This window comes from Phyllostomus discolor, chromosome 5 (genome assembly GCF_004126475.2).
Source record: "Phyllostomus discolor isolate MPI-MPIP mPhyDis1 chromosome 5, mPhyDis1.pri.v3, whole genome shotgun sequence".
Classification (NCBI taxonomy): Eukaryota; Metazoa; Chordata; class Mammalia; order Chiroptera; family Phyllostomidae; genus Phyllostomus; species Phyllostomus discolor.
In genome coordinates this window covers 51,522,443-51,536,192 of record NC_040907.2, presented here as the reverse complement: position 1 = coordinate 51,536,192, position 13,750 = coordinate 51,522,443, and the positions used below count along the sequence as shown (strand labels likewise).

General features: G+C 36.2%; 1 protein-coding gene across 1 annotated transcript in view; it reads right to left on the bottom strand.

Moving 5' to 3' along the window:
- The window catches only part of LRRC7 (leucine rich repeat containing 7), a 464,523-nt gene that overhangs the window by 136,496 nt on the left and 314,277 nt on the right, over positions 1–13,750 (bottom strand). Inside the window, exon 9 of the mRNA XM_028512216.2 lies at positions 5,522–5,596. Coding sequence (XP_028368017.2) covers positions 5,522–5,596 — 75 coding nt within the window. The remainder of the gene's footprint in view (positions 1–5,521; positions 5,597–13,750) is intronic.

The following is a 13,750-nucleotide window of genomic DNA, read 5'->3' as shown; positions in this document are numbered from 1 at the left end:
ACATTTTAAAGTTGTAAAAACCACAGCACTATTAAATTAACTTTAAAAGAAACTACGATAGTAAGTGTTGCCAAGAGTGTGGAGAACTATAACTCTCCTCTGTTGTCAGTTGGAATGTAAAACAGTGCAGTCACTTTGGAAAACAGTTTGGTAGTTTTTCAAAATGTTAAAGTAGAGTTTGCATCTGACCCAGTATTCCCTAAGCAAATATTCAAGAATGTCTACACAAAAACACTAATATTCAAAGCAGTACTTTTCACAGTAGCCAAAAAGGGGACACAATGCCAGTGTCCATTAATTGATGAATGGATAAATAAAATACAGAATATCTGGATGTTGGAATATATTTTATCAATAAAAATAAAGTACTGGCACATGCTACAAAATGTATAAACCTTGAAAACATATGCAGTGAAAAATGCCAATCGCAAAAGACCACCTGTTGCATGATTCCATTTACATGGCATGTCCAGAATAGGCAAATCTATAGAGAGTGGATTGGGATAGCTAGATGCTGAGGTTGAGGGTGGGGCAAGGACATGACTGCTATTGGCTTCTGGGTTTCTTTTAGAGGTAATGGAAATATTCTAAAATTAGATTTTGGTGCTGGCTGCACAGCTATGTGAGTGTTCTACAAACCAATGAATTAAATACTTTAAATGGGTGAATTTTATGGTCTGTGAATTATATCTCAATACAGCAGTTAAAAATAAATACAGCAATAATCTCAAAGTTGCCACTGAATTAAATAAATAAATGTGAAGTTGCTATCCAAGCAACATCTGTTGGCATGTTGATTCTTAAAATTTCAAATGCATAAGAAAGGTTTTACATTGTGATTTGGACTGAGCAGGTTCAATATTTTGTTCATTCAACATTTTTTTCAGAGTCTACTGTGTCTCAGGGCTTTTGTTACATATTGGAGAATAATCGTGAGTAAGTCAGCTAAGTATGGGGAGAGACTTGTCGTGATACAGTCTTTATCCCGAAGCAGCTCGTAGTAGTGAAGGAAGCTGTCAAATAAACAAATTATTATAATACCTTACAATATGTACAATAAAAACAAGCATGCAGGGAATGCCATAGAAACACAGGATTGCAATTGCCTGGAGGCCGTTGCTTGTCAAGAAAAGGAGAGCCTGCACCTGGGAGAGAGAACAAGCACACACACTCCCAGAGAAGTGTGAAGAAGCATGGAGTGCTTGAGGAGGGGGAGAAGATTCAAAGTGACAGAACATAGTGATGAAGTTAGGACTGTAGGAGGCCAGCTGTTAAAAGGCCTCACATGTTACATAGGGAGATAGGAAGTCCATATAATAGACAAGGAAAGTTGCTCAAGGCTCTTTAGATGGAAAAATGACATGATCAGATTTGTGCTTTGAAATAATAACTTCAGGGAATTGTAAAGAGAAGATTTGTGACTGGAGTCAGGGTGACACATTAGAAAAATCTGGAAGCAGCTGAGCTGAGGAGATGAGAGGGACCTGAATTAATGCAGCAGAAGTGAGGATGAAGAAGGGATGGGCTTAAGAAAAATTTAGATGTGGAAAGACTGAATTAGTAACTGAATTCTGAGGATGGGGGAGGAATTAAGTCACACCTTGGGTAAGGAGTGAACAGTAATCACTTAGTTGAGACAATGGACTGTAGTAGGACTTAGGGCAAGATGAAAGTTGTAATTTTCCTTTTCTTTAAGGGCACGTCTTGCACATAAATATCCCACACATACCATTGTTCAGTGGTTCATTTGTTTCTCTGGTCTCTACCTGTTTACACTTTACTATATTGTCTCTACTTATTTGACAAAGTAAAACTAACCAAATAATAGGTAAAATTAATTTATTAGACATACATGTACACAGTTGGCACTGTGCTAATTACTTTATATTAATTATTTGACTTAATACTTTATATTCTCACTCCTCAAAACGTGTTTTGCAGACCAGCAGCACTAGTACCACCTGGGAGCTTGTCAGTAATTTGGACTCTCAGATCCACTCCGGACACGAATTAGAATCTGCACTTTCACACACATCAAAGCTTAGCAGTTAAGTAATGTCACCAATTGGGTTCCCTGCAAAGCAGGAGGCAAAGAGTTTATGAGAGAGAGTTCTTAGGGTCAATACCAGCGGAAAGAAAGAGGTAAGGAAGGAAGTAGCATTGGGCAGATGAAGAAATCGGTCTGTGAACAAGTGTTAAGGAACTTCTCGGCTGACCCTTTAAGAAGCACTGAATTTGGGATTGCCTTAGAGTTGTCTTGAGTGGGGGTTAAGGGGCCAGGCTTTTATACACCTGCATTGACTGATCATTGGATGGAGGTCTCCCAGAAGAAGGGTGTGACTCTGGTGAGGAGGTCCTCTGCAGCTGAGGCAATTCCTGAAGAGGGTGGAGAGCTGCACAAAGCCTTCCTAGAAGCTGGGGGAATAGAGTAAGTCTTCATTCCAGGAGGCTGATGCATGACAGCAGCTAGTACTAGTAATATTCCAAGGTTACCCCATTAATATGGAGTAGAGCTAAAATTTAAACTCACTTTTATTGGATTACACACTACAAAGCCTATTGGATATATTGATAGTTCTGTCTTCTAACTCCCTGATCCACCCAGCACATAGCTCTACCTTGCCCCCCATATGGACATACAGCATGACCTAAGTCTTGGAGGAAGTTAATAGTTGCTAGGCCAGAAACTGAGTACTTTGGGTGAGTCAAGCCAGAGGGCTGAGTTTCTCTACATGGCTAGCAATATGTCATTTGGAAAAATACTGTCACTTTACTTATAGCTTTCTACCCCAAGGAACCATTATGTTGCCTTATCTCATTCTTCTTTTCTGGTGAGCAAGAAAAAAATGATATATGTGTTTATGTGTGTGCATGTCTCTTTTCTTGTCCCTTTATCATGATGAACTTTCTTCTTTGAAGCTTCCTTCATTGCTATCTCCAGTACAACTCAATATTTTGGTTTGAAGTTTCTAAACATCTTTTTTGGAAATAAAATAAATCTTTGGTGCTTATTTTTAGTTTTTCTAAACCTTCACTCTCAGAAACCTTATAAAACTAATAGTATCCTAGAGTGATAAAGGTCTTTAAGTCCCAATAACTCAGAGTCCTTGAAGATATTGACTGTCCCTCCAACATCCCTCAGGACCTAGAGGCTCTATAGATGAACAGTAGAGAGCAAATGAGAGGAGCAGAAGCAGCCACAAGCAAAAGAAGATATTGAAGTTCTTTAAAAGTTAATGTGGATTCAATACATTGTTTAGTGATGTCTTGGTTGATTGATTTTAGAGTGATGGTCACAAGACAGAGTTATGTAGAAGACTAATGTTTGATCATTATCTATTTCCATCTCTGATTTATGAAAAATAGAATGGAAAAGTGATAGCCCAGGCTTCCAAATTTTTTAAAAAAGTATATTAACTTAAGATACTACGATGCATGAACTAACAATAAAATAAACTTGCTTTTATTCCTGTCTTATGACACTAAATATTTAAGATTAATCATTCTGTGTAATTGGTAGATACAGGCTGAAGACTACATTCAAGAGTAGCCTTTCAAAGTCATGTGTTCCTAGTGAATTGTATAACAACTATTGTGAGCACTGACATTCAGAAAGCCATGCCTGATTATGACAGGGAGTTGTGGGGCATTCCCACAAGGTACATAGCAAAATCTGAAATTCAAGTGTACTCAGTAAAGTAAGAAATCTGTTTAAAGTTCTCAATATATGAGGAAAAATCTACTATTGAAACAGACTAATTAGGCAGCAGTATTTGTTTTATGGATTTCATACCACCTTGCCATTTCAAAAATAAGATTACTAAGGAATTTGAGGTCTGAGTTGATTTGCAAGATTGGATTTTTGGAATGTAATGATTGTGAAAAGTAGGATAAACCTAACTTTCATTTGTACCTCCTACTGATTCTATAGTGACAACATTTTGGAGCATAATAGTGAATGTAATTGTGAACAACAGCTTCTGTTGTGGGATTGAATTACAGTTCTACCATTTACTAGCTGTGTGACCTTGGGCCACTTAGTTAGTTACTTGCTCTTTCTGTTTCAGTTTCCTCATATATAACACAAGGATGATAAAAACCCAATTTCATAGTTATTATGAGGATTCATTGGGTCAATATTTGTAAAACACTTAGATAAAAGCCTAGCCCATGATAAATGCTGTGTGGTTTTGAATACAAAAATATATTGAAGTAGCAGGTATTAACTTTTCTGGCCATGCATTCTGATTCCTCAATCTTGCACAGGGCATTGATGAGGGTCTCACCTGTGTTGCCCAGGATTTGTGCATACCTTTGTTATGGCACAATCAGGCCCCGCTATGTGTAGTGAAGTCCAGATCTCTCTCCTGTTATGTGTGAGCTCCTCAAACAAATATATTCAAGATCATTGAATATATTATCATTGTAGCCCTGACAGTAGCATAGTTTCTGGTTGATACAGGTATGTTCGTAAATGGTTTTTGAATAAATCAATAAATAGTAGGTGTGCATGCTTTTCTGGTTTGCATCTGTGATGATGGTAGAAATCTATTTTTTCATAAGAAAAGAAAGTGTTTTTTCCCAATCTTTTGACAGCTTTCTTCTTTATGTGGCCTCACACTTGTTCTAATGAAAATAAGCTTCTTGTTCCTGTTGCCTTTATAATCATTTAAAGAAAATTTTAATGTCAATTCAAGAGAGGAATAAAACTGGCTTTGGGAATGCACATCTAAACCTCAGCAGCAGAAGTATTACAAATTCAACTGTCTGAGTTACTCAGCCTAATGCAAGAAGTTTGGAATTGGCTATTACCACTGGGAGCCTTGCGGCTGCTGTGTGTGTGTATGCATACACATGCTTATATGAATGCATGTGTTATGAGAAGCAAGAGGCAGTGTTTTATGGAATGTCCTTTCATGGGGTGGAAAAAGCAGGCATAGTCACAGTAAATGTGTTGACTGGTAAACCTACTGCTCAGGAGATACTGAACAGCCCCTTAAATGAAGAAAGATTTTGACTCTAATTTTACTTTCTGTTTTTAACATCTTATGATCTTTACCATTTTCAAAAATTCAAATAGTTTTTACTAAATATTACCTGAACTAAGACAGAGATTTTTATTTTGTAAAAGAGATGTTATATGTTCAGAAACCATCATCTAATTACCTATAAGAATAGGTTGATTTTGTAAAACAAAGACTTGGTATTATATATAGGATTCCTTTTTTTTTTTTACAATATAAAATTTTCAGCTTTTAAAATAATAGTAAATGTAGAAAGAGATGACAAATATACTCCTAAGAGAACAAGAAAAATCTCTCATACATTTTACGTATCTGTAAGAGCCACAAAAGGTGTATGAAATACTCAAAAAGAAAGAGTGAAAAACACTTGGTAACTGAATACTCCTAATAAACATGTTACTCTGAAATGCAAACACTGAGATTTAAGATTATCATCAATTACTATTAATATATAACACAGATGCTAGACAACATGGCGTAATAAAAAACTTACATACCCCAGGTAGCACTTGCAGTGCATTATTATCCATCCACAACTCCCTTAAATTTTGTATTTGATCCAGAACTTCAGGCTGGAAGAGAGGTGGAGAGAAAGGAGAGAGGAGAAGAAAATAAAATTAGTCTTTTCCAATCACAATATAAGGTGTAATTCCTTGGCTCTGAAACTTATATTTAGGGATCAAGTGTCAGTCCTCTAAGAAATTCCAAGTTTAACAAACCTCGAGCAAAACTGGTGCTCCCTTAATTAGTCAACCTAGAATTGATCTGGTAACGATCAGAACAAAAGTAAAAAATTAAAATGTACTGTCCTTTAATTCCCTACAATTATCATTTGGAGCATTTGTTACACCCTCCTTTATACTGGTCCAACTTCTTTATTGGAGTATAAGCTTTCAAATGGCAAAACAATGTATGTTTTAAAAGCACTGCATCTTCATATCCCCATTGTTTGCCATAGTATGTGGCACACAGTAGGTTTTTATCATGTGTGTGTATTAGTGCCTTACACAACCCCCTCCAGGAATTACATACCATGATGTGATAATAGTATGAATAAGACCAACTCATTTCTTATCCCTTCATTTACAACAAATGATTACTTGTTAAATAGTGAAGATGTCTACTATGTGAAAGACATAGTGCAGGATCCACAGTTATTCAGACTTTGCTCTTGCCTTGAAACAGTTGATGGGAGGAAAGAATACTGTAGAGGAGTTTGGAGAAAAGAGAGAATATGATTGAGGTTAACACATAACACATAAGGAAACTTTTTAATTACCTAACTAAATTCTGTCTCCTGAGCAGTAGACTCTATAGAGAATAGAGGCTGCTATTGTTGCCAGCATCATTTCTGGATCTGTGATAGCATACTGATTTCTCTGCAGAAATAATCCCTTCCACAACTCTAAGGCTACCTGCTTCCCTTGAAGTTGATTCCTTTTTACTGCTTCAGGGGAGTGGCTAAAGCCTAAACTAATTAGTGCCTTGTATTCATCTGGTCAGGGGAATTGGCTCAAGGATGGGGCATGATCCATTCACAGCAGAGAATTCTTTGAATGGGACGTCTGAGAAAAGACACTTAGTCTTCCCTGCTGGATTCCAAACAGGAAGGGTACAGCCCTGGGAGCTTCAGGCACGGAGTAAATGGGGCAGCCTGTTTGAATTAAAAGATGGATTCAGATGTCATATTAGCCTGAAATTAAGATATATCTGAAGTTAGCTATTTCTGTCTCTTAAAACTGGAAGAATTATCACTGAAATAAGATAGGACTATAGTTTAATAATATTTGAGACCTAATTAAGAAAGCCAATGTATTTTATATTATACTAACAGAAAAGATTAGAATTGTACCATGTTATGATTAAAATATTGGTACTTGTGAGCCCTGGCTGGCGTAGCTCAGTGGATTGAGCACAGGCTGCAAACCAAAGCATCGCAGGTTTGATTACCAGTCAGGGCACATGCCTGGGTTGCAGGCCACGGCCCCCAGCAACTGCACATTGATGTTTCTCTCTCTCTCTCTCTTTCTCCCTCCCTTCCCTCTCTGGAAATTAATAAATAAAATCTTAAAAAAATATTGGTACTTGTGGAGGAGTTATACACACATCTGTAACACATTAGGAGGGCTTCAGTGACTTCTAGAACAACTGCGGAGATATTCCTGGATGTTGTTAGCCTGCAACTTCAATGGAACAGGGACTATTTCTGAGAGAAATTTCCTGTATAACAAGGATCAAAATGTAAAGCCAAGCATGGCATTCTGCCGTGGAATCGGAGGCACGAGTAAATGTGGGGGATTTCTCTGTGTAGGGAAATATGCCCACTGTCACTTTGATCTTAGGGAACAGGCAGTGAACCACTCCACCTGTATGTTAAGCTGGGCAAAGATAGAATACATAAATCAAGTGTAGGAAACACATTCTGATAGCAGAGGCTTTGAGGCAGAAGGCTGTCTAGTAACTATCAAGACAACTGGAAAACATCAGTCATGTGCTGCAGTTTCTCCTAGGCTTAGGCATCATGCAGACTTTAGGAGAAGAAACAGAGTTGTATACTGGGTAATTTAATACAACTTTATATGTATGCAACAAGATGGAGATAGTGTACAAGCTTGGACCAATGAGCATGATTCAGGATAGACTTTATTATGCTGTGGTAATGAATTAACCCTGAAATCTAAAGGGTTTAACACAACGGGTTTGTTTCCCACTCTCTCTACATGTCCAGTGTGTTTTTTGATCCACGATCTTGTGTTACCAACATCTCAAGACTTATTGTGGGGTAAGGGGGACTGGTGGGGGAAAAATGGAGACAACTGTACTTGAGCAACAATAAAAAAAAGACTTATTATGCAGGCAAAGCAGAGAAGACAGTGTGTGGAAAACTATCTTATGCTCTTAGAGACCTTAGACTGAATGTGACATGTATCACATTTGTATATACCTCATTGTTTAGGACAATTGGCATGACTTCAACCTAAGTTCAAAAAAGTCCAAGAAATGTACAAGGACTTCATGCAATATTTGGTGAGTGCTACTGTCCCTGTCACACAGTATCACTATATTTAAAAAATGATGAAAATAAATATATAGCACTTTTATAACTCATTCCTTTATTCATTAAGTATGATATTATGAAATCTTTTCTAATTTCCAGGCTGGAATCATAATGCACAGTGTGGTCTTGGCCCTCAAGAAGCTCATGGATTATTTTTGGAGCAAACATACAGAGAACATATACCTGATGTTATGGGAATATAAAGGAGGGAGACCTGGGTGTGCTAGTAATGAGGGAAGCCTGACAAGGACTCGTGAAGCTAAAATGAGAAGGAATTGGTCAGAAGAGAAGAAAGGAGAGGAAGCCCATTTTAGCCAGAAGCAGGATGGTCAGAAATAACATGATGTATGAATGGAAACAACAGGCCATTTGCTTTACTGGAGTGTTAAGCCTGAAAGAAAGTTGGTAGTTGAAAACGAGGCTACGATGGGGTCTCTGAAAGCCTTGTGTTTTAGGAGGGAGATAAGACTCTGTTGTATGGGTGAAGGAATACCACTAAAGGATTTTTAATAGGAAGTGATTTTGGCATATTGGTATTTTTTATGTCACTTTATTCTGGTGGGAAAAGAAAAAAAAAGGAACACTTATTGGGACTAGTAATAAAAGAGATGATGACTAAAGAGAAGAAGTTTGTTTCAGGAAATATTTAAATAATGGAAACGGCTAGACTTGGTGACTGGATGTGGGAGTGAAAGAGTGGGTCATGCATGTTTCCCAGTTTCCCAGCATGTGCACCAAGGAAGATGCAGAATATCATGGTAGAAGCAGATATATGGGAGAGATTGAATTCAGTTTACATCATGATTAGCTTTAGGTTCCTGTGAGGCATGGTTAGAGATGCTGGACAGGTCCAAGCTGAGGATATGACATGTATTTTGTGAAAGGAGAAACCCATGTGAACAAGTTCCCTGTGGGGAATGTAAAAGAAATCAGAAGTGCAGGTGACTAAGGAAGGAACCCTGGGGAACACTTGAGAGCTAGAAACAGGAGGAGCACCCACTGAAGAAGGCAAGAAGATATGGAGTCCTGGAGAGAAAGGAGTTACTAGAGTCCAACAAATAGAGTTGTGTTAAAAATAAAAAAGTGAACAGGAGTGTCATACACAGGAGAGGTGTCCAGTGAAATAAATACTGAAGATATTCACTCAATTTTGGAAATTGTAGGACACTAATAGCCATTTTACGCGATAACTGTATTATATTGGGTTGAAGATAAACAAGGTGCAAATAAATGGGGACAATGCAGATAGAATATTCTTTGTAAAGTTTGAATGAGAGGAGAGAAGTTGAGGGCTAGGAAGAAATGAGGAAGTCAAGGGAAAAGAAGACTCATAGAAAAATGCTCTCAAAGAGGGACAGGTTAAAGACACAGAAAACATTAGAAAATTAATGGAGTAAATTCTAAGAAATAACAAAAAATATAAAACTGATATCACAGGAGAAGGGGCTGGCCTTGAATGGAAGTGAGGCATCTTGTTGACTGAAACTCAAGGGAAGCTGTTAAGGATAGTGTGTGTGTGAAGGGGGGCTGGAAATTGAGAGAGAGTATGTCAGGTGATCTCAAATTCTCTTGATGAAGTAAGGAGTAATCTGCTGAACAGAAAGGGACAAAAATTTGTACACATACAACACTTGTGAACTTTGGTATATTCTGAGTTATTTAAGGGGAATTAAAGAAGAAGCCAAGAATAATCAAAAGAGCTCCATCAATGATAATTGTTTTAATTTTTGGGGAAGTTTGTTGGGGACTGACAGCCTAGGAAAAAACAGAAGAAACAAGAGAATTTCAGGTTTCCATGAAGTCAGAGGGGACTCTACTAAGGGTGAGGGATTGGAAGAACTAGATGAATTAAAAAATTAGAATGAGAGAGCAGAAGTTGGGTGTTGAAGATTTCTGAAAGGATTCCAGGCAACAACAAAACTCAGGTTGTAACCCCATGTAGTATGAAGTCTTTGTATATGGCCACTGTGGAAAATATGGCCCTGCAAGATCTCTCATGATTTGGGTAGGCTTTGATGCACTGTATAACTTGCTCCCTTGGCTGTGGCAGACACAGTGGCAGGTACAGCTGAACATCTGCACATCTAAAATCTCTCCAGCACTGGGTTCTGCTGAGGACCTGAGGCATCCATTTACTTGGAAAGTGATAACTAACTATATTTCTCCTTTATTTCAAAATATCTCATTTTGACATTTAATACCATTATAAGGTAATAATAGTCCTGCTTTATGAATGAAGAATCTGATCATTTCCTGGGGAAAAATGAGAATGATTTGATAAAGTTTGTATAACTACAGCTAGGATTCTTTCTCAGTTCCTCTGGTTCCAAAGATTCCATCATGTTACAGATTAAAATTAAAATTCTGCAATAATGAAGAATGCCAGTGATCATAAATGCCCCATAAAGAAAATAAACCATATGCTGGCTTTCTAAACAAAAAACAAGACAGTATTTTTATTACTGGGTGTTATAATAAATATACCACAGAAGAAATTTCAGCAACTTCCTAATAATAGCAGAGACAAAATATATTTAGCAGATCAATATATAACCTTTCTGAAAGAAAAACCACAACATAAAGATGATGAAATGACATGTCATGATTAATAGATAATATTAAAGTGAATCTTGGAATTCAACTAGATGGCTTACATCCAACCTAACATATAAGTAGCATTTATTCATGCTACTTAATTTTACCTCAAAGCCAATTATTTCCATTAAAAATGAATGAATTAATTCAAGAATATCTTGATGCATTTAATGTTTATGAAAGTGCTGTGAGCTAAGCATGCACATTAACTACTTTGGGGAATATAAATTAGTGTTGTCTTTTATAAGAACATTTTCAAATATGTATCTCATGTCTTGAAAATGTTCAAATCTACTTTTAGACAGCTATCATACTATAAAGACCTAAAATATAAAAAAATCTTACTGTAGAAATATTTCATTGTAGAATAATAACATTAAAAATTTGGTTATGATCTAAATAAATAAGAGTATAAAGAATAGATTACCAAATAATAATAAAAACATATGTTAGTATAGTATAGAACAATAAAAATGAGTTATCTATATTTTTAAGAAGGCGGGTAGATCTTTCAAACAATATTGGTTGAAAAAATAGTTATAGACAATTCTTATAGCACAAATTTGAAAAAAATGCTATATATTTATAAATACATATACATGTAGTAAAAATAATGAAATATGGAATAGATACATGCCAAATTCAAAGTAGTAATTGTCCTTGGAGATTCCTCAAAAAATTAAAAATGGGTCTGCCTTTTGATCCTACAATCCTACTTTTGGGAATATACCTGAAGGAACCTAAAACACTAATTCAAAGGAACATAAACACCCCTATGTTCATGGCAGTGTTATTTACAATTGCCAAGATATGGAAGCAGCCCAAGTGCCCATCAGTAGATGAGTGGATAAAACAAATATGGGACATTTACATAATGGAATACTACTTGGCCATAAAAAAGAAAATTTTACCCTGCAACAGCATGGACGGACCTGAAGAACATTATGCTAAGTGAAATAAGCCAGTCAGAGAAAGACAAACACCATATGATTCACTCATATGTGGAATGTAATGAACAAATTGAACTAACAAGTAAAATAGAGAGACTCATAGATAGAGAACAGGATGATAGCTAAGGGCTGGGGAGAGAGGTGGGGATGGAATGATTGAGCAAAAAGGAAAAAGGACTGATGGACATGGACAACAGTGTGGTTATTTGCAGGAGGGAAGGGCGAATAAGGGGGTTAAATGATAATGGAAAAATATAATAAAAATTTTTAAAAACTTTCCCATTTTTCTTTAAATCTTTCACTTCATAATATACTTGACTTATTACTAGCCCTTTAGCTCTCACACCTGAAAAATCTTTTACTCATTGATTTCATAGTACACAATTGAAATTAGTTGTGAGAGTTCAGTTCTTGAGACAAGTCTACCTGCTTATTCTCTTAATTTTTCTGTCTTACATGCCTTGACACTATTTAACTTCCTCAGTCAATTTCTTTGGTGAGGAAAAGGTTAGCTCAATGGGGTATGGGCCTATTTCCAGTTTACAGTAGTTTTATGTTTCTCAATTTTATTTCAGATGCCACTGAAATATTCATAAAATTCTAACTATGTTTTAAATTTAATTGTTCCAATTGGGTAATATTGAAAAAAATTTTATATTTTAGAAATTATTGAATGAAAAATAAATAGGTATTCTTAGTGACAGTTATTAAAATGCACTGCTGAGTAAATGTGATTAATTTATAATTAATTAAAACACTTTCAGCATAAGCTCTTATGAATATTTTAATATGAATGTGAGTATAAGATATTCCATTTAAATACTCAGATGAGTATAGGAGGGCACAAAGGAAAAAAATCTGCACATAACTGATGTCTAGAGGGAGAGGCAATACATGAAATGCTTGAATTAGTATTTAAAATGACCTGAAAATGTTCAAAGACTTGATAGTTTTAACAACATAAAGATTAATAGGGACAAATGTAAAGTCCTGCCATATCTCCCCCAAGGTATACAAGCATAAATCAGAAGCAGAAGGAGATGTGAAAAAAAATTGGGGATTTAACTCAAGAGTAAGCTCAGTATTCATTCATTCGTTTATAAGCACATTCATTCAGTAAAGAAATACTACCTACCCATGCAAAGAAGGCATTATAATGATCTCTGGGAATTTAAATCAGGCTATGACAAAGCTATCTCAAAATGTTTTTGTCAATTTCTTGATCTATCTGAAACCATTAGCCCACATATGGACTACAGTATTTTAGGTGCCTAAGTATAAAGCCATCTTCAACAAGCTAGACATTATTCAGAATATCTGAAAACCATGCCATAGGAGAAATGGCTAAAATAACTCAAACTATTTAGGCTGGAGAATGGGAGAAATAGGTGTCAAAGACACCCATCTTTGGATCTCTGAGGGTTGTCATAAGGAAGAAAGAATGAATTTTTCTTATCTTTGTCCCCAATTCAGAATCAATGAGGTAAGTTGTAGGACAGTAGATATAAGTAAGCATCATACAAGAAGTGGCTTTTTCCAAGTTAGATCTGTCTAAAATAGAATAATCTAATTTCCTGCAGGAGATTGTGACTATTCTGGCAAATCAATATATAACTCCCTAAGAAGATATAAATGATAAAAAATAAAACAAAATAACAACATAAGCCCTGGCTGGTGTGGCTCAGTGGATTGAGTGCCGGACTGCAAACCAAACAGTTAAGGTTTGATTCCTAGTTAGAGCACATGCCTGGGTTGTGGACCAGGTCCCCAGTAGGGGGTGTGAGAAAGGCAACCACACATTGATGTTTCTCTCCCTCTCTTTCTCCCTCCCTTCTGCTCTCTAAAAATAAATAAATAAAAGTCTTTTTTTTTTAAAAAAAGGACAGAGCTGTTTGTTTAAAATAAACACAACATAAGCTAACTCCTTTGGGCATTTACTACAGTAAGGGACTTTCAAAGTGCTTTTACATAAATTATTTTCAAATCTTCACAACTCTCAATGAGGCACGTACTATTATTGGACAGAGAGTAAGTGGAGTAGAGTGGTTAAGAACGTCATTTCAGACTGAGTTCAGATTTGAGATTTGTTGAATATTTGTTGTAAGACCTTGGTTTGGGTTCCT